At 33.2% G+C, this 22,213-nt stretch overlaps 1 protein-coding gene across 5 annotated transcripts in view; it reads left to right on the forward strand.

Annotated features, from left to right (window-relative positions):
* Hem (Nck associated protein 1 Hem) overlaps positions 1–22,213 on the forward strand; it is a 393,688-nt gene that overhangs the window by 28,747 nt on the left and 342,728 nt on the right. For all 5 annotated transcript variants that reach the window (XM_090409885.1, XM_090409889.1, XM_090409887.1 and 2 more), the window contains exons 2-4: positions 2,268–2,378; positions 4,783–4,875; positions 20,421–20,477. In XM_090409885.1, coding sequence (XP_090266011.1) covers positions 2,268–2,378; positions 4,783–4,875; positions 20,421–20,477 — 261 coding nt within the window. The remainder of the gene's footprint in view (positions 1–2,267; positions 2,379–4,782; positions 4,876–20,420; positions 20,478–22,213) is intronic.

A 22,213-nucleotide genomic window follows, 5' to 3' on the forward strand; every position in this document is an offset into this window, starting at 1 on the left:
TGTATATCAAATGTATTACAACAATTATTCAATTTAGTTAGGAAATCTTGCAGACTTGTACTGGATTTATTTAAAAGTATAACATCATCCTTATAAAGTAAAGAGCTGAGATTCATCAGTTTTGATGTCAGGTTTAATACCACTTTCCTTCATAACGTGATTCATATAAATAATGAATAACAGAGGAGATAATGTACATCCTTGTCTGACACCAGTTTTAACATTAAACCATCTATCTCCCTTTCAGTTCTAACTAACTGCTGACTTATAACTCAAATAAAGACTAAGTATTGCTTGATATAATGCCCCACTGACACCATATAACTATAGTGTTTTGAATAGCTTTTCTCTTGGCACTTTGTCATATGCCTTTTGCAGGTCTTCAAAACTTAAATACAGATCTTTGTTATATTCCCACAATTTCTCAACTCTTTGACGTAAAGTGAAAATCTGATCCTTACAACCTCTGTTTGGCCTGAATCCAGCTTGTTCTTCACCAAGCTTCCCTTCCACAGTCTTTCTCAAGTATACTTGCATAAATCTTACACACTCAGAAGGGAAATACCTTTATAATTCTCACATTCAGTTTCATTTCTCTTTTTATATATGAGTACTATGAGAGCTCTACTCCAATCATCTGGAATTCGTCTCTCTGTCCGGGCATTCTGAACTATGCAGTGCAGCCACTGTAAGACTTTCATATCTCCATACTTGAGCATTTCTTGTCGAATATCATCTACTCCAGCTGCCTTTCCACATTTCAGGCTTTTGATGACTGTTTCTGCTTTGAATATGAATATGTATTCCTGATTGCATCCCTGGTCAGTATTTTTTACCACTGTGCTGTCACTGATTGTTTCATTTAGCAGTTTTTTGAAGTAACTACTCCATATATCAAGGATTCTTTTTCCTCAGTTTCATGTCACCTTTATCATCTCTAATTCCTTTTACATCTTTCCTCCATTTCTGAGCTTCTTCAACAACCTCCAGAATATCTTGTCACTTTCTTGATATGTATTTTCTATGTTCTTGCCAAAGTCTTCCAATGACTGTTGTTTATCTAGTTTTACATAATGTTTCGCTTTCTTACATTTGTCTCTGTATTCTCTAAGAACACAAGCCGACTTATTTACCAGAAACTTTGATATGCTTTCTTCTTTTCTTTCACTGCCTCTTTATCTTTCTATGTCCACCATGGTGGTCTGATTTTTCTATCCTTACAGACAACCTCACCACATGCTTCTCAGGCTGAATAAAGCAGTGTTTTCTTCAGAGCTTTCCACTGAATCTCCAAGGTTTGGTTCCTGTTCTCAAGCTCTTTCATTTTTTTCTTCAGTCATGTTTGTGTATTTTAGTCTACAGTTCACATCTGAGAGCTGCTCAACTTTTATTTGCTTTAAAACTTTCTTACATGTTCTTCTTTTCCATGTGAAATTCAATTTTATCCTGCTCAAGACTAAATGGTAATCACTTCCAATTTCAAATCCTCTGTACACTAGTGTCCTGTGCTAGTGAGAAAACATCACTAACAACAATAACATAGTGAATGAAACTTTTCTTATTCCTTGCCTCTTCTCTCCACGTGAATTTGTACACATTTTTATGTTGTAACATGGTGTGTTAGTAATAACCAGTCCATGTCCTGAGAAGAAATCCAACTAGCTGTTTGCTATTATTATTAGCTTTGCTCTTTTCTCCATTGACAACTACGAGAAAACAAATCTGAAATGTCGTCATCATTTCCTTTCTATAGAAACATGCAGTGCAGACCTAGTATTATATTTAAAAAAAAAATGATTAACATATGTAAGGAAAATTAGAATTTAATATCAACTCTTTTATTTCACTCACTGTAGCACAAGCAGTATTCAAGGAGAATGTAAAAGACTATGTACAGCATTTAAATTATGAAATGTAAGAATAAGTCATATAGCATGAGTATACTTCCCCATATCTGTCTTCCAGCTGAATGACTAAGACATACAGACACAGGTTATGTTTGTCATTCATTTCTTGTCATTAAACTCCACGTTTATTGTAATAACATAACATATAATTTTTGATTTAATATGATTTAAACTGAAATTGTAATAACTCCACACATTTTAGTAAAGATTCCAAATCTTCTTCATTGAGAAACAGATTGTGTATTGACAAAGAGAGGTAAATCCATTAATTGCGTGTGCAAATAAAAATGAAAAATGTAATTCATTGTATATTTTTATTTACAAATAATTATCATTATTGATGAAATATTTTTTTTTTAGGCATGTGGGGATGCTAAGTCAAAACCAGCTTTCTTGTCAGACAAAAGTTTAGAATCTGCCATTAAACATGTGGTTCGCAGGTTTCCTAATATTGATACAAGAGGGAGTAGTGTAAGTTGACAGTTTTATTAAATAATATAAATGATTAATAGTATAATTTCATTTCTAAATTTTTCATTTATTTAAGTCTCACACCATGGGTAACAAAAAAAAAAAAAAAATCATAGTTTTTGCCTTCTTTCACAAAAACGCTGTTTTAATTAAATGTTGAATGTACTGAATGCGAATTAATTTTATTATTTAATGTTAACATTCAAGATAAATTTTGTATTCCCTAAATATAGACTAATATATTAAACCGTTCAGAATAGAATTTAAAAAAAAAATAAAATAAAATGTGTTATCCAGACACAAGAGGTTCTTCTTTCTTCTCCACATTCCATGCATTAATGGATGCATGGAATGTGGAGAAAACATTGATTGATTCAGCTAAGAGATCTGCAAGAATAGAAAAATAAGACCAGAGTGAATACAAGAAGTTTAAAGAAGCAGTCCTGGAAAAAAAAAAAAAGCATACCAAAAATTCCTAGCAGCTAAATCAGCATATGCCTTAAAAGCATATAGAGAAAATTAAAAGAGCTCAATAAGTGTAAAAGTATCTAAACAAAAGCCATGGGAACACTGGTAAGAAAGAACATAGAATATAAATATTAGGAAGGTGGCAAAATGTTCTGGAGGCTATTGAAAAAGCTTAGAAATGGAGGAAAGAGTACTGTAAAAGCAATCAGATGACATATCGGACATAAAAACTGAATATAAGGACATCCTAGATGTCCTTATATTCAGTTTTTATGTCAGTAGTAGAAAATATTCAAGGGGAATGTAAACTGGAGTATATATCAGTACTTGAGGTAGGAAGAAAGGTCATCAAAAACTGTAAATGTGGAAAGGCTTCTGGAGTAGATGTTCAATCAGAAATACTTAAATATGGAGGTATAAAAGTTTTACAGTGGCTACACTGCATAATTCAGTTGGCTTGGTCAGAAGGTCAAATTTCAGATGATTGGAGTAGAGCTTTCATAGTATCCATCTATAAAAATGGGGATAAAGCTGAATGTTTACAGAGGAATTTCTCGGTATTTATAATTTATGCAAGCATATTGAAAAGATCATCATCAAATTCCTGACATGTGCACTCAATGGGTGTACAGGATATGACAGTACTACATGAAAAATTTACATCATTACTAACTTTCTATCTACAGTTTTCCTCCAAATGAATTTGTTACCTGTCAAGACTCGAACATTATCAGATCTTATATTTCTATCTCCTGAGATACTTTTTACCATATCGATCCACCTATATCTTGTTCTTTCTCTGGGTCTTTTCCCTACCACATGGTAAAGAACACCTGTTTTGTTAATCTTTCCTCTCCCATTCTGTTTAAGTGACCATACCACCTGAGATTAGCTCTGCTAATGCATTCCTGGCTACTAATAATGTCAAGTTCTTCCTTAATATCCTCATTTTTAATATGATATTGCCAATGATGCCATCTGTTCATGCCCCCCCCAATCTTTCTCAGGACTCTCATATCTGTGGTCTCTAGTCTTTAGCCAAGTGTTTTACTTCTAATCCATTTCTCAGATAAGATAAGTTAAAATTGGTTTGAACACTGTCTTGTATACAGCTAATTTAGTGTTTTGATTAATTTCTCTCTTATTCCATATAAATTTATTCAGTTGACTTCCTACCATACCAATTTTGTTGATTCTGTTGTCTATTTCCATATTTGATTTACCATCTTCGCTAAAAATCGTGCCTAAGTAGCTGAAATGTTTTACTTGTTCTATAGGTTCTCCATTCACAATGCAGTTGATACTTTCAGTGTTTCTGCCTATTTTCATTGTCTTTGTCTTTTTAATGTTAACCTTCATACCATATCTATTACAACAGTTATTCAATTTAGTCAGGGAATCTTGCAGACTTGAAATGGATTTATTTAGAAGTATAACATCATCTGCATAAAGCAAAGAGCTGACATTAACATCTCCAATTTTGATATCAGGTTTAATACCACTTTCCTTCATAATGTAATCCATATAGATAATGAATAACAGAGGGGATAATGTACATCCTTGTCTGACACCAGATTTAACATTAAATCCTCTTCCTGTACTTCTTTCAATTCTAATTGCTGATTTACAACTCAAATAAAGACAGTATTGCTTTTTTGCTTGTATACATGTGATTAATTGAAGAATAAAATAAAACACTTTATGAATTGGTTATTTCCACAAGTAGTACAATGTGTGACCCAACTTACATGATATAATTCTTATATTAAAACTGTTAAAATATGTAAGACTGTATATAAGAGTAAGCTAGGTTTAAGTATTTTCTTTAGTTCAAATTCTTAATCACCATTGTCTTACTTGCTAGATTGTGTTTAAAGGCGTTCAGTCGTTTGTTTAAATATTATCAGTACATTAAGATTTTTCTTTTTCTTTGCAGAGTCAACTTAATCCTGTATATAATATTCGTCAAGAAATCATGAAGTCATTGTCATTATATTATTATACATTTGTGGATTTATTAGATTTCAAAGTAAGTTATTGTATTTGATTATAATTTAGTTTTATTTGACATTCAGATACAAAACGAATACTTTTCTTGTTCAGATAAATCTTTCTTTCTTGCTCACTATTCTCATAGAAAGAAGGATCAGTCTGAATGATCTTTCCCATGAGTGTGATGCTGTCTGTCCTATGTAGATTATAACATTATATTTGCTAGCTATGTAGATTACCCATATATTATAAGATTTTAATAGTAGTTTTTAATAGTAATAGATATTAATAATAACACACAATACTAGTGAAGATCTCTAATATAAACGTTTTTTTGCGATAATTTTAACCATGATAGAAAAGTATGAAATAATGATTTTATTAATTACATAAGTTCCATTTTTTTTTAATATGGAGAATAGCAGGTCTCTCCCTCCCCCCATCTCTTCTTGCCACATTTTTGTTTCAAACAAAAATGTAGCAATCCATATATTTATGGATATTTTTGGATATCCCTTTGAGTATAACCATCATTTTTTGTTTTATGCCATGAAGGACATCAGCAGATATTATGATAGTCCAACACAATTAAGATTTCATGACTAGCTTCTAATTGCCTTTCTTTTAAATTAATCTGTTATTTGTCAAGTCCCTGATTCACTCAGCTTCCATTTTTTTGATCTTCTAAAGCACTCTTAACGGCATATATCTGTATTTGAATTCAATCTTCCTCTGTGTTCTGCCATTCTTATTTCAAATAGGTTTTTGTTAGTCTCTAGCAATACTTCAGTGATCTGCAATACATAGTAATGCAGATAATTCATGTAACAAGATGATAGCAGGTCTGTGGAATGAACCGTATGAGAACAGGTTGAGGATTTGTGGGTTGCGAAAATTGGTTGATAGGCGGAGGAGGGGAGATATGATTGAGACATTCAAATTACTGAAGGGTTTCTATAAAATTAATTCAGAAGATATTTTTGAGAACAGGGCTGGTTGTGGGAGGACTAGGGGACATCCATGGAAACTGGGCAAAAGTGTGGTTAGTAAAGGTGTTAGAGCTGGGTTCTTTACTTTTAGAGTAGTGAATGAGTGGAATGCGCTCCCTGAGTCTGTGGTGGATGCTGTGACAGTGAATGAGTTTAAGGCAAGGTATGATAGATACTGTATGAATGTCAAATAGTTGTGATGAATATGATTTGGGGCCTCCCTCGATGAGTCCAATGACTCCCTGGAGTTGCCCGTAATAATAATAATAATAACATGGTAGTTAGGCCTGATAAAATCTCATGTAGTATGAAACCATGTTATATGAAACTAAGAACCAGTACAAAGGGGGAGATGCAGTTACATTCCAGAAGCTAACAAAAATACATCATTTTATTTTTGTAACTATTGGAATCTTAATTTTTTTTAAAATGAAAAATGTTTATAATTGAACAAATGTCTTATAATATCTTTTTTTTATTTATTTTTTAATTTATAAGACATTTTTAAATGTCTTATAAATTGTTATACATAATCTATATCAGATCATGTATGTTCATTTAATTGTTTTTCCTCTTCATTGCTGCTAAGCACAATCAAACGAGAATGTTTTTATCTATCTTCATTGGTATATTTAGGGGTGGAATTTAATTCACAGCAATGAAGAAATTATTCCATTATGGTTCTTAAGAACAAAATTTAGTAATACTACCCACAAAAATTTATAAATGATCTAATAAAAACAAAAATAACTTTACAAAAATCTTAAAACTCGTGAACTGCAGTATTTGAAGTTACAATTTTTAACAGTCTCAAACAAGCACAAGTTCAATAACAAAGAACCTAAAATGGAGATTTCCCAATATTTTATTTATTTGTTTTATTTTATTTATTTATTATTTTTTTCATAATTGCTAGCAAGTCAACAGCAGGGATTTACAAAAAAAGAATGGAAATGTTGAAAAATTACATCCAATAATAACATCCATAATAATAGGGTTTTCCCCTGCACCAAACTTAAAAAATACACTGTTATGCTAAGTTTGTTTGCCACAATTCTCTAGCAATGTTAGAACAAAACTGTGTTATAGAAGTAATGTGCTATACAGAGATTGTCTGTATTTAATTCCTTTCGGATATCTCTATTTTCAATGTGATTCTCCCAAAGATGTAATTTTTTCACTGCCTTATTTTTCATTGAACTCCTGTATCTGTGGAATCCATTTCTTATTAGATATAAGAAATGAATTCTCAGATTCATAAATGAAACTTCATTTGACACTGTCTCAGATGCTTCCTGCTTTGTCTTTTGACTGGTTTCTCTTTTAATGTGTAGAATGTTTAACTACTATTTGTAGAAAGTTTTTAGAAAAAAATTCAATATTCTGAACTTAAACCATAACAACAGAAACTTTTCTTAATCTAAAAAATGATTAAACAAATTATATCTTATCTGGGCCCAGAGTTATGCAATCTGGAAAAAAAAAAAAATTCCTTAACTTTGTCTGGACTTCTCTTGAACAAAACAGTTTATTTATCTCTTAAGTGGAAACATACCTTCTTTATCACTTTGTTCTTTAAAATAACTGTCAATTTCTTATTTGTAGTAAGAGATATGAAAAGTTTGGACTCGGCAATAAAATCCTCAAATCAAAAACACTTGTCTGAATATAACATCTTATATTTATTGCTCAGAAAAACAATCACACATGTTTTTCTCTTCTTTGTTTTGGTAACACTTATCATATTGATCTGGTAGGTACTTATCAAATTTTCCTGCTAATTCCATTTTTAATGCCTTCTAGAAACGTCACACAAACTTTATTTCTTCTTTCATCTTTAAGATTCTCATCCTTTTCCCCTCTTCCTGTACGAAGGATTTCTAAGGGAAAATTATTGAACATTTAAAAACCAACTTGCTGTATATATTATCTAAAAGAGCCATTGAATCATTATTGTTCTAATGGAACTATCTGATAAATATTTCTCCTTCTATATGAGCAACTTCATTTATCAAGTTCCCAAGTTCTTAAATTTCTTTCACAACTGTTATTGCAGTTATGTTTGTAACATAACAGATAACTTTTAAGCTTCTTTCTTTATGATAGACTAATACTAATGGAACTATTCTCTAACTCATTCTAAAAATCCTTCCATATCTCTGCATATGTGTATCTCTCTCTCTCTCTCTCTCTCTCTCTCTCTCTCTCTCTTTACTAGTTACCAGTTGTGCATGCTCCAGCACGCATAACTTTCCAGTTCTGCTTCAATCACGAAGTAAGACAAGCTGCCACTATTATGTTATCTCATGGCACTTTGCTTGAAAGTGGTAAAATCTTGATTCCAGTGAACTAAATAAGTGAGTTTCCCACTGCATTTACTTTGTTAAAATCACTATTATATGTAAATGCAATTCAATAATGCCCAATCACATATATAAAAGAAAAATCACATTTAATTTTGCACTCTTATTACAATATATTTTGCACCAACAGTAGAAAATGCTCATTTAAAATCAAATATTTAAGTTTACATTTATTTAATTATATAAAATTACTGTAGGACAATCTATACATATACTGATGACCTATAAGTGCATATAATATTCAGTTGGCTTCATGCCATAATTAATGTTTTATTTTATATATATTTTTATGTGAATTCCACACATGAAAAATTGTAAACCTATCACACCATGAGTGACTAGATAATTGAAATGCTGTAGAGACTGAAACATAAATTTTTGAGCCTCTCTAGCTCTCCATTAAATAGGGTGGGAAACTGAAAGGAAATCATTCATTCATGCCAAGGTTGAGATTTAAACCCACAATCTGTTAGGTGAAGAATGGCAGTACTATCCACTCAGTCACCAACTAGTACCTCTTTTCTGTTTATTCATAATTAATTATTATCTTCACTAAAAGTTGTGGCTCAGTAGCTGAAAATGCATAACCTGTTCTGTAATTCATACTGAGAATGCAGATAGTGTTTTCTATTTCCTCATCCTTATCAGCTTCCAGCATATGTGACTTACAACAGTCATCTCATTAAACAAGTTCACTGAATACCACTTCACTTTTGCAACTCATAGACCAGAAGGATTAAACAAGAATATACTTTCTTGGCAAGTATAATTTACTTTGTAACGAAGCAAAAAAACTTTCTACAGTGAAATAGCCATAGTTCATGGTAAAAACAATAAGACTGCTATGTTGGGGGGGGGGGAGGAAGAGAGTCTTATTGAGTTCTGAGGTTTCTATTAGGAGTATGTTAGTGAATAAGGAGGCTATTGTGAAAATTGATGATAATGTCAGTATCTTTGTGTTTTTTTTTGCACTAAGAGTAAAACTTTCTACAGTGAAATAGCCATAGTTCATGGTAAAACTGAATAAGACTGCTATGTCAGGGGGGAAGAGAGTCTTATTGAGATCTGAGGTTTCTAGTGAATAAGGAGGCTATTGTGAAAATTGATGATAATGTCAGTATCTTTGTGTTTTTTTTCCACTAAGAGTGTAATGATGTATGTTTTATCCACTAAACATCAACATGAGTGGCCAAGCAATCAATGCCAGATGATGTTGACTTCTTACTTCAGGAAGTGAACACCTCTACATCAGCTTCATACAAAGTGCAACAAAAATGTGGAATAATAAAAATAAAAATATATTCTTAACTGCTCCTCAAGAGACTTTATAACACTTATTGCAGCATTCATACAAGATTTGGAAAGACTTCAAAAATTGTGTGATATTCTGCTGTCAAATTCTTCTCAGTGACAAAATACTAACAATTTTAATTTCATCCTGGGGAAAAAAAAAGTTTATTGGAGTAACTATTGAGCATTTCAGTAACTTGCATGTGGGCCTAAAACATCTATGCATTAATTATTGTATGAGCAGGAACATTGTCATACACTGGCCAAATCAGAGTGTTTTAAATCTGGCTATATGCAATTGATTGTTGAACAGATATTAGTATCTATAAGTAGTAATCACTTTTAGCAGATTATCCATTTGCATAATCTGTTAAGTGTTTTTCTAATCTTTCCTTTCCCATTCTGTTTAAGTAACCATTCTACCTTAAATTAGCTATGCTCACATATTCTTTAATGTTAACAGTGTTAATTTCCTCCCCAATATCTTCATTTTTAATATGATTCTGCTATTGATGCTGTCTGTTCAGATTTTTCTGAGAACTCCCATCTGTGGTCTCTAATTTTTGATGAATGATTTCGTCAGTTCTCAATCTACATCTACAACTTTGGCAAATTTCTCTCTCATTCTGTAAGAATTTATTCAGCTGGCACCCCACCATATCTTATTTATTTCTATGTTTAATTTGTCATCTTTAATAAAGATTGTGTCTGAATAACTGAAATATTTAATTGTTCTTATTGAGAATTCAACTGAAGTTTTATATGTTTCTACACAATATGCAGGAACTTATAAAACTTCAGATATCAGATATTTAGATATTGTGATTGTCCTACTAACTGTTTATCACATGTACTGCTGTAGCCTGTGTCCTTGTGCAGTATGACTGACCCGTGATGTCTTTGTGCTATAAAAATCAAAAATAACTAATAAAAACTTGCACTGATTTATTTAGGAGAACACTATCTGCATAAAGTAAACAGCTGAGATTAACACTTCCAATTTTGATATCATATTTAATGCCATTTTCTTTTATAACTCAATCCATATAGATGATGAATAAGAGTGAAGATAGTGTGCACCTTTGTCTTATACCTGATTTTACATCAAACCATTCAAAGCATCTTACTATATTTCCTTCAGTTCTAATTGCTGTCTAATGCCTTTTGCAGATCTATAAAACTCAAGTACAGATCCTTGTTAAATTCCCACAATTTCTCAACTTTTTGTTGTAAAGTGAAAGTCTGATCTTTAACTTCTATTTGGATTGAACTCAGCTTGTTCTCCAAATTTTTCTTCCACAATTTTTCTCAGCCTTTTCTCAAGTATACTTGCATAAATCTTACCTGGAACACTTAGTAGAGAAATTCTCTGTAATTCTCACATTCACCTTTATTTCCCTTTTTATATTAGCCGACTTTGTTGGCCGAGTGGTTAGCATCTCTGCTCTTCAGCCAAGAAGCTGCGGGTTCAAATCCTGCCAGGGACATGGATGTTTATGATTGTCTTACTAACCTTTTACCATATGTGCTGCTGTAACCTGTGTCTTGGCACAGTATGACCCCCGATGTCTTTGCACCATAAAAATCAAAACTAAGTAATCCTTTTTATAGATGAGAACTATGATGGCTCTATTCCAATTATCTGGAATTTGACCTTCTGACCAGGCTCTCAGAATTATGCAGTGTAGCCATTGCAAAACTTTTATATTTCTATATATGAGAATTTCTGGTTGAATGTCATGTGTTCCAGCTGCTCATGTTGAATGTCATGTGTTCACATATCTGCGGTCTCTAGTCTTTGGTCAAGTGTTTTACTTCTGACCCAGCTCTCAGATCCATAAGTTAAAACTGTTTTGAACACTGTCTTGTATACAGCTAATTTAGTGTTCAAACTAATTTCTTTCTTATTCCATATGAATTTATTCAGTTGACTTCCTACCATACCAGCTTTGTTGCTTCTGTTGTCTATTTCCATATTTAATTTACCATCTTCACTAAAAATCGTGCTTAAGTAGCTGAAATGTTTTACTTGTTTCACAACACAGTTGACATTTTCAACAATTCTACTTATTTTCATTGTCTTTGTCTTTTTATTATATGTAATAACTATTTTTAATACCATATCTATTACAACAGTTATTAAAATTAGTCAGGGAATCTTGCAAACTTGTAGCAGATTTAATTAGAAGTCTAACATTGTCCACATACAGCAAAGAGCTGACATTAACATCTCCAATTCTGATATCATGTTTAATACCACTTTCCTTCATAATGTGATCTATATAGATAATGAATAACAGAGGGAATAATGTACATCCTTGTCTCACACCAGATTTAACATTAAACCATCTTCCTGTATTTCCTTCAATTCTAACTGCTGACTTACAACTCAAATAAAGACCAAGTATTGCTTGATATAATGCCCCATCGACACCATATAACTGTAGTGTATCGAACAGCTTCTCTCTTGGCACCTTGTCATATGGCTTTTCCAGATCGACAAAACTTAAATACAGATCTTTGTTATATTCCCATACTTTCTCAACTAATTGTCGTAAAGTGAAGATCTGATCCTGACAGTCTCTATTTGCCTGAATCCAGCTTGTTCTTCACCAAGCTTTTCTTCCACAATTCTTCTCAACCGTTTCTCAAGTATACTTGCATTGATCATCCCAGGAACACTCAGTAGGGATATACCTCTGTAATTGTCACATTCAGTTTTATTTCCCTTTTTATATATGGGTACTATGAGAGCTTTACTCCAATCATCGGGAATTCGCCCTTCTGTCCAAGCTTTCTGAACTGTGCAGTGTAGCCACTGTAAGACTTTTATACCACCATACTGCAGCATTTCTGGTCGAATATTATCTACTCCTGCTGCCTTTCCACATTTCAAGCCTTTGATGGCTTTTTCTACTTCAAGTATGGATATGTATTCCTGATTGTATGCCTGTTGAGTGTTTTTTACCACTGTGCTGTCATCACTGCTTGTTTCATTTAGCAATTTTTAGAAGTAATTACTCCATACTTCAAGGATATCTTTTTCTCCTGTTTTCATGTCACCTTTATCATCTCTAACTCCTTTTACAGCACTCTTTCCTCCATTTCTAAGCTTCTTCAACCTCTTGAATATCTTACCACCTTCTTGATATTTATTTTCTATGTTCTTGCCAAAGTCCTCCCATGACATTTTTTTAGCTAGTTTTACACAGTGTTTCACTTTCTTACATTTGTCTCTGTATTCTCAAAGAGCACAAGCTGACTTATTTGCCAGGAACTTTTGATATGATTTCTTCTTTTCCTTCACTGCCTCTTTTACTTCCTGTGTCCACCATGGAGTCCTGATTTTTCTTTCCTTGCAGACAACCTCACCACATGCCTCTCTGGCTGAATCAGTCAGAGTTTTCTTCAAGGCTTGCCACTGAATCTCCAAGGTTTGGTTCTTGTTCTCAAACTCTCTAATTTTTTCTTCAATAATTTTTGTGTATGTTAGTCTACAGTTCACATCTGAGAGCTGCTCAACTTTTATTCGCTTTAAAACTTTCTTACATGTTATTCTTTTCAATATGAAATTCAATTTTATCCTGCTCAAGACTAAATACTGAACACTTCCAATTTCAAATCCTCTGTACACTCTGGTGTCCTGCACCAGGGAGAAATCATCACTATCAACAATAACATAGTCATTGAGACTTCTTATTCCTTGCCTCTTCTCTCCATGTGAATTTGTGCACATTTTTATGTTGGAACATGGTGTTAGTAATAACCAGTCCATGTCCTGAGCAGAAATCCAACAGGTATTTGCCATTATTATTAGCTTTGCTCTTTTCTCCAAATTTTCCCAAAATATTTTTGTATGTCTGACAATCATTTCCTACTCTGCTATTCAGATCCTCAAAAAGGACCAACTTTTCCTTTTTCATTGTGTCGGTTGCTTTTTCTAAAGCATCAAAAAATTCCTCCACTTCTACCTCAGCAAAACCTTCTGTGGGACCATAGGCACAAATAAGTCTCATTGTCCAGTTCCCCATTTTCTATTTGCCCACATCACTCTATTTGAGACTGCCTGGCATTCAAGATTAGCCTCCTTTTTAGTGTAGGTTGAATACTATGACTACTCCTTCTTTTCCTTGATTGTTATTGCATGAATATAACATTTTGTATTTATTGCTCAGAAAGATCTTACCAGTTTTTGTCTTTTTTGTTTCAGTCACCCCTATTATGTCGATCTGGTACTTATCTAATTCCTCAGCTAGCTCCATTTCTTTGCCATTCAGGCTTCTTATGTTGATAGTACCGATCTTTAACTCTGGTGTTGGGGTGTGTTTTCAGATTTGTTCCAGTAGCTGACTTTTCACTGTTCGTCCTGGTTCCCTGGTGAAAACAATGGGGACCTTGTTTAATTGGGCGACACCCCAGGCGGCATGAAATTTTGTCATGTTGTAGCATCATTTTTTATTTTGGTTTAACCAATAAGAATACAATTTGGGCGGCTAAGTCCCAAATTACCAGCCCATCCTTGTTCATTCAGTATCCAGTTAGATACCCAACAGGGTGCACCACGAGGTGAGGATTAGACTTTTGGTCAGAAGCCATGGTTGGTTCTCCGCATTCCTTTAAAGGCTATGTGGAGGTCTCCTCTCAGTTATACAGCTTTGACTCTTAAGCACCCATGCATTTTTCATGAATAAATATTTTATAGTAGAAATATTCTGAAGAGAATAATATTCGTGAATATGTCGAAAAGCTCAGACCCAGAATGCCTAATAACATCTGTGTATCGTTAATTTTCACACTTCGAAACCTTTCAACATTTGGGAAAGGAAATACCTCTGTTTATGATGGGTCATAAAAATTGCCTGCAAGCGGATTATAACAATGTATGGTATATCCTTTGTTCTCAAAATTGAAAGAAATGACATTTGTGTAGCAAATGTCAGTGACCAAGCGGCATATTTTTAAACATGGAAATATTCATGAATTATCATTAATTTTCACACATCGAAATCTTTCAACAATTTGGAAGGAGAATACCACCGTTTATGACCAATCATAAAAATTGCTGCAGATTACAACAATGGGCATCGTGTTCTCAAAACTGAATGAAATAACATCTGTGTTGCAAATGTCAGTTACCAATCAGCAAGGAAGCATAAAGAAAATTTTTCCACTGAAATTGAAGATCAAGGTAGGCTGTATCCGGTTCTCAAATCTATTAATACTGAATACTTTCTTTGCAAGTTCGTATTACGGTGTATAAGTGCTTGTTCTGAAACCGGAGTGCCGTGATTTTTTAAAAGTAATAGGAATACAGATTTAAATTCTAATATGAATAAGAAACAAGTCACTTTGTTTAATTTTGGTATTAAGAAATCTCTTATTGAAGGTGTTTGTGACGGAACAGATAGTGAGTCATCCACCTCAAGCCTACAAAGATCTCCAGGATGTACCACATTGGTGAAAACTACCAGCACACAGGAGCAAAAGTCTGCATCCACTCGTAAGTACTTATAATATAAATTTTTGGTGATCAGAATAGGATATGTCGATGAAAATCAGCATAAATTAATTTAATGATGGTTTAATTAATGTTTAAATAATTAATTAATAATAAAAAAATCAGCTAAATTACCAATTAATTATTAATTAATACATTACAAAATGACCAAGGTGTTCCGTGAAAATTTCAGGATTTGTGAAGTGTTCCGTCATAGAAAAAGTTTAAGAAACCCTGTAGTAGAGTATGATATTCCTATCTACCAATTCCTGAATTCTCTTTTACAACCCTCTAGAACTTTTACTTCTGCTCTTGAGATATTGATTAGTTTATAATTTGCAACTGCAGTCTCAGAATCTCCCTTATGCAAGGGAATTATTTTGCTCTCTTTCCATTCCCTTGGAACTCTACCAGAGCTGAGACTTAAAAGAGCCTAGTTAGAGGCATGCCCTTGCATTTTGAGGAAACATTGCATGTTTCCTCAAAATGCAAGCTGATATCCCATCTAATCCCACAGCTGTATTCACATTGAGATTTTTGCAATATCCCGACAACCTCCGATTCATACACCTCTGTTCCTATATAAGTTTCTCTCTCACATGTCATAACATTAACCTTACTTGTATAATATACCCTTGCCCTACATACCCCATCACCTTGTGACCATCAGCACTCATTAAAGTTATTTTTCCATAGTAATTCTTCTTCTTACTTGCCACATATGAAAGATATATAAACACATAGTGTATGAATTCCATTTCCTTTCTGCCATGTGATATCTCTTCCTTTCAGTCTATATCTTCTTGTCATAGTTGAAGTCCTCCATAATAATCACTCAACCTGCATGCATTGTACTAATTTGCTAATGCATGTCTTCCAGATCATCCCTGGAATCCCCTAGCCTATAGAAGCAACCAACCATATATTTTGTCTTCCTTGATCCCACACCAGACTGCTTAAAATGAACAGCCACCCATCCCACCTATCTCCTATTCTTTTTGGCTGCAGTTCATCTGCTGTCATCAGCAGAACCCCTACCCCATCCTGTCTTCGTTATCTTTCCTTAAAATACTAAAGCCATCACATTCTATCCCTGTAATTACATCATCTGCTGTTAGCCAAGTCTCACTAATGCCTATAACTTTTGGCAAAATTGCACTAACCAATGCCAGAAACTCCTCTGTCTTGTTCCTAATACTTCTGGCATTAGTATATAAAAATGGCAGCATCCATTTGGGTCCCAACACTTTTACTACCTGAATTGACTATCTTATTTAATATTTTGTGTTGAGAGACCAGATTCTGCACTTGGTCACTTTCACACTCACTCACCTCATGGGTGCCTTCACACACATTCACCTACATCCACTCTTGCTTAAGTGTTCCTGAATTTGTGCTTAACATGTTCAGTGAACAAAGCTCTCTGTAGATACCTTAACACCAAAACCATTTAGGCGCAGCCCATCTGCGTTATACAAATCCCCCATCAAACACAGGCCATATGTCCATAAACTCTTCATCATTCCTTCTCCACAACCTGTGTATTGATTTGTTTGCTATTAATGCTCTCCTCGTCCTCAGTTCACTTCTGTCATAGCATGGCAGGAGACTTATATAATTTTTACCTTCTTGTTCTTCATTTTTTGCTTTGTCCAACAACTCCTTCACATCTTCCCTTATTGAATATCTTTCAGATCATTAGTGCCAACTACGACAGCTCTTTCATCATGCCTTTTTTCATCCAGATGGCATGACCAATATCATTAATTATCAGCTGAACAAGGGTAGTTCATGCTTATTGTGTAGAAAATTTTCAAAATCTGCTTTTTGTTGCATCAAGAGAGAGAGATGGAATGGCCACAGGAACTAAGAAATGAGACTCCGTGATGTTTCGAAATTGTTAATTTGCTCTTGTAACACAACAGAAATCTACTAAAGGAAATAGATGCAAATGCTCATGAAGTGTTATTAGCACATGTGATACATGGACATACTGCAGAAGTGATCCATTATTTAAAATACATTGAATAACTGAATGCTTTGAATGTGTGATGAAGTTTTTGCATTTATTATGTTTATTTGTAACTCTCATGTCACGATAAGATAAGCATGCAATGAGACATGCAGAGTTATAACTTAATAAATGCTAATTTAAAACCCAAATAATAAGAGTGTTATCGCTATTCTCAGATGAATGGGAAAAGGAAGATAAATGAACCATTAGGATCTTCATATTGCATTTTATCAGATCATTAGAAGCCAACACAATTGCTATCATAAAAAATCATGAATACATACACTCTTTATCAAACAAAATAGCCATATAATTTCCAAAGAAATGTTTTAATATTTTATTCAAGTAAATATTTGCTTGGAAAAAGCTCTTAAATATAAAAATACTGTTCAGTTCATTTTGATAGTCTAATATGGCTCAACTTCAAGTAGTCTGCTGAATTCACTCCACTGAGATCTCTTAAATTAAATTTTTTTTTAAATTTCATCTAATATTTAATCTGGTTTTTGAAGAAAAAAAAAAAAGGGATCCCCCCCCCCCTCTGCTTTAATTTAAAGGTATTACTGCCATCAAAAATTTCAAACTAAAAATGGAAATATAATTTTTTTTTCTGAATGTTATCAAATGCCACAAGGTTGTAGGATATCGAGCCTGAAATAGAAGAAATAATTAAAAAAATTTAACAAAATTTGCATTTGTAAATAAATAGTTTATTCGGTTTAAAATCCAGATCCCAGATTTGACTGGGTTATTTTACTAATCACTCATTTCTTATCTCAAAAGTCATCAACTATGTTGTAACCTGGAGTAACTGCTTGTGTCTGTGTACATGTGTATGTATGTATGTACACACACACACGTGTATATATGTGTGTGAGTATGTATACACATACCTACAAACATGCATACAAAAAAAATGCAAAATGGACAATGTAGCATTGCAGTTTAACACTGCAGTTTTGATGATGTCATGATAATACTACAGTTAGTTGTAGTCAGTCCGACTTATTTACTGAGTGGATGTTGACATGTTGTGATTGAACAATTTTTCGTTCTAAGATAATATTTTTGTATTTTTACAAGAGTGCAGTGATGTTATCTACGAAGCATATATATACAGTAAAACCCCGAAGTTACGCGGTAGGTGGGACCAACAAAAAGCGCGTAAGTTGAATTCATGTAACTCGGGGTATAATCTTGCATGTAATTTATATATACAAACATACAATTGGGACCAAAGGTTTACAAAAAACACCTATATTTTTTAAGAAATATAATCATAATTGAAGTTATTTCGATGTCGATGGTTTCATAAAATCTAATAGATTTGTCTGACGGCATAATGTCATTTTCTTGTCATGCAAAATTTCATCATAGCAAGCTAATGATTTTTTCATTCCTTGCCTTGTGGCTACAATTCGTTCCTCATTAGAATCTATAAACCTTTCTTTTATGATTGTTCTTACTGTGGATTCCTGTAGATCGAACTTCTTTGCTAGCTCACAAAGTTTCATTCTGCTTTCAAAATCCTTAATAATGTTGAGTTTTGTTTCCAAAGTCAATGTTTTTCTTTTCTTGCTAGCTGTAGAAGAATCGGACTTGCTTCTTTTGAATGACATTATTATTTTTTATGTGATAAAATTTTTATCAAGAACATAACATTAAACAATCGCAAGGTTTGTAGACTATAAAAATTGTGTATAAATGGAGACCGCACAAAACACATCAGTGCTTGTTCACAGCATGTGCGACACTGGCGAATGTGGCTGGCGCCGGAAAGATACAACTAGTGGTGAGGCGGAAGCAGGACAAGAATACGTACATATAAGAAACTGCGTAACTCCGGATTCGCGTAAGTCGGGGTATGACTGTATATGATGATGAAGACAAGAGTATTGAAGGAAGAGTGGGAAGAAGAAGAAGAATTTGTGTTTATCAAACAATCAATTTTGTTTAATTGATATGAAATGCCTGTCCCATCTCATAGCCTCTTACAGTGAATATGATTGCTCTTGAAATGGTACTACTGGAGCTTCAGGAGGATGAGGTATTAAAAACAATTTAAAAACAGTTATAGTTCATGTAGGATTTTGGAAGTGCTTTCCTGAAGACAAAGGTCTGTATTCAACAATGAAACTAATTAAATAAAAGGACGGTGCTGTTTTTTGACTGACAACATATTAACTGACATTGGAAAGAACCGCATTAACATCTTGCCAGCCGATTTCCAGAAGAAGATGGCTACAGGTTAGATGGTAGATGAATTTAATTGCCTGGTGTGAGACCCCCCTGATGTGGTTATTGGAGGCATGAAGTGGCCTGTTTTAGTTCCATGTTTGGTCTTCTGAGCTGGATTTCAAAGCAAAGTAAAAATGCATTAAAAAATTAAGAAAATAGGAGGAAAAAATCCTTATCCCATCCACGGCACTGTAACCTTTCATGGGTGGAAGTTGCATTAAAATACACACATACATTGTATTTATATACAATGCATTCAGCTTAATATTGAATCATATATTCGTTGAATATGAGCATTTTGCTGGCCTTGTTGGACAAGTGGTTAGTGTACCTACTTTCCAGCCAGCAGGTTGTAGGTTTGAATCCTGCCCTGGGCATGGTTGTTTGTGATGTGTTTAGGTGGGTGATGAATTTTATTGCCAAGTGCAAGACCATCATCCAGCTTATTGGAGGTGTGAAGCGGCTTGAAAAAGTTCCATGTTTGGTCTTTAGAACAGAGCAGAGTTTCTGGACTATGTAAAAAATGAATTAAAAATGCAAAAATTATATAAAATTGATAAAAAGCAAAAAAAAAAATCTTTAACCCATTCATGGTACAAAGCATACTGTATGTTTGCAAATTACTTTTTGTGGGCAGGAGCAACATAAAAAAAAATTAAATTGTGCTTTCTGTTTGTAACTAATTTTGCATGAACTGTACCGCTGCTTCTGAGAGCCAGATAATGCTTTTGAGCCACCATTTCTATAATCATTCAGTTTCATATCCAGTCATAAATGTTACCATTGTCTAATGGAATAAGCTGTCAATGTGAAAAATAATAAAATTTTTTCCCTGTATTATGTAATTTATCAGCCATATTTCAGTTAAAATTGATTTCATATCAAATGACACCAGCTGGTTAAGTCATGTAAATAACAGCTGTTGAGAATGAAATATTGCTTTTATATATCTTTATATATGTTAAATAATTTAAAAAAATCGATTTGTGCTTTAACTGTACATATGAATAGATGCTACTCTGTCTTGCATCTTGATTCTTCTGGTGAGATGGTGAAAATCATTTCTCCAGTAGTCATTGCTTAGAACTTAAGTGTTCTGCATTTCAATCAAAATGTGATTTTATAATGAAAAAAAAAGTATTTTTCTTAATTGCACTTTATCTCCTAATGCTGTCTGTATATTCGGAACAGGATCATGTATGTGAATTACTAACAACAATGGATGCCTGCCAGCTTCAGTTAGATATTGTAAGTAAAACATTTATGTTCTTAATTATAATGTATAAATGAAATTGAATCTTTTGTTATGCCTGGGAATAGTTTTTAGTAATTAGGAACTTAATTAAATTTGGTAGTTGTTTATTACAACAATCCCTCGATTAATGTGCCTAATGCGTTCTTTAAAACAGGCGCATTAATCGAAAGCGCACTAATCGAATATAGTAACCTATGGGAAAATGTATAATTCGTTCCTCAGATTACTTTTTTGACCCTTAAGTTTTTTTATAAAAGAGTTAAGATATGTCTCAGGACCTAGTTAAAGGAAAACCATGAAGCTGAAAGACAATAAAGCATATTCAGAATATAAATTTATTATTCTGCTTCTTAACAAAGAATTGAGCTAACGTAGTTTGCCAGGTATTCTGTTTCTTTTTTTCATACAACTGACGGTATGGCCCTGTTGCCTCTTCTACAAATTTTACTGGTTCTCTCTTCGCCAGGGTCTGTCTCTAAGCATTGCTGCTTAAAAACTTCAATTGTACGAAAACTATTTTCAAATTGTTTCTGTGAAACCTCTTTGGGCTTGTCAGTGATTAAATTTTCTTCATATTCTTCAGGATTTTCCCGTTGTGTATCTAAATTTAGCAGGCCGGAGTCACTCAACTTCTCAGAATGAGATTTAATTAACTTAGATTCATTTGAAAAGCCTCTAAAATCATTTGCACAATGTGGAAGAATGTGCTTCCAAATGGCATGCATATTGCTAGCAGTAATTTCATTCAACTTTGCAACTTCATAACCAGGCTGAGATTTCTCTGATTTAGTTAGAAAAGTCTTCGAAGGTATTCGCTTCCAAAAAGAGACCGTTTTCATCGACATTAAATATTTGTTAATCACAATAGTTCCCTTCTTACACAATTTTCTTTAAAATCTCTGTATATCTCCTTATCTGCAATTTCAGCTTCGCCTGTGATGATTAGAACATTATGTAGGCTATTTCTCTTTTTGAAACACTCAAATCACCCAGCACTAACATGGAATTCTTCTTCTTTTCCATCATTGATAGCCCTTTCTTTCCAGTTTACAAAGAGACAATGCTTTTGATTTAATAAGGCCGGTGTTTAGCAGGATCCGTTTTTGGTTACATTCTCCGATCCATGTAAAAAGACGTCTCTCTAATTCAATCATTATGATACTTTGATTTCAAGTGCATGCATGATGAACTTGAAACAGCCTTACCGTTCTCTTTGTATTCAGCAGTTGATTCACCCATTTTTGTGTTCTTGTCCTATCTTTGCTCTGGACTCACCTTTTTCATTTTCTTTATTATTTCAAGTTTTTCTTCCAATCAGATTACTTTTCGAATCATTTTCACACTTCTATTTTTTGCTCACTAATTCTTTTACTCATGATTAAAGGTTAGGAAAATAATTTAAAATAAAAAAGTTAAGAAAACAATTGCATGAGATATGATCAGCAAAATGCTATGTAAAGCAGACGACATAAATTTTGGCAGTAAATTTGGAACATAGTGTTCATGGAAATAGTGTAGTATGCCATTAAAAAATAACTTTGTAAAATGTTTCAAATCGGTAACTAAATTATTTCATCCTGGTGAGTGATTTCTTAAAATAGTTAGCCATAAAAAATGTATAGATCAAAAATTTTTAAAATCTGTAACATTTATTTTTAAGATGTATATTGCCACACTAATCAAATTTGGGTATCGAAAAAAAACACCGCACTAATCAGGGGCACATTAA

Source organism: Typopeltis vanoorti, chromosome 20 (genome assembly GCF_054136105.1).
Source record: "Typopeltis vanoorti isolate ZY-2024b chromosome 20, IOZ_Tvanoo_1.0, whole genome shotgun sequence".
NCBI lineage: Eukaryota > Metazoa > Arthropoda > Arachnida > Uropygi > Thelyphonidae > Typopeltis > Typopeltis vanoorti.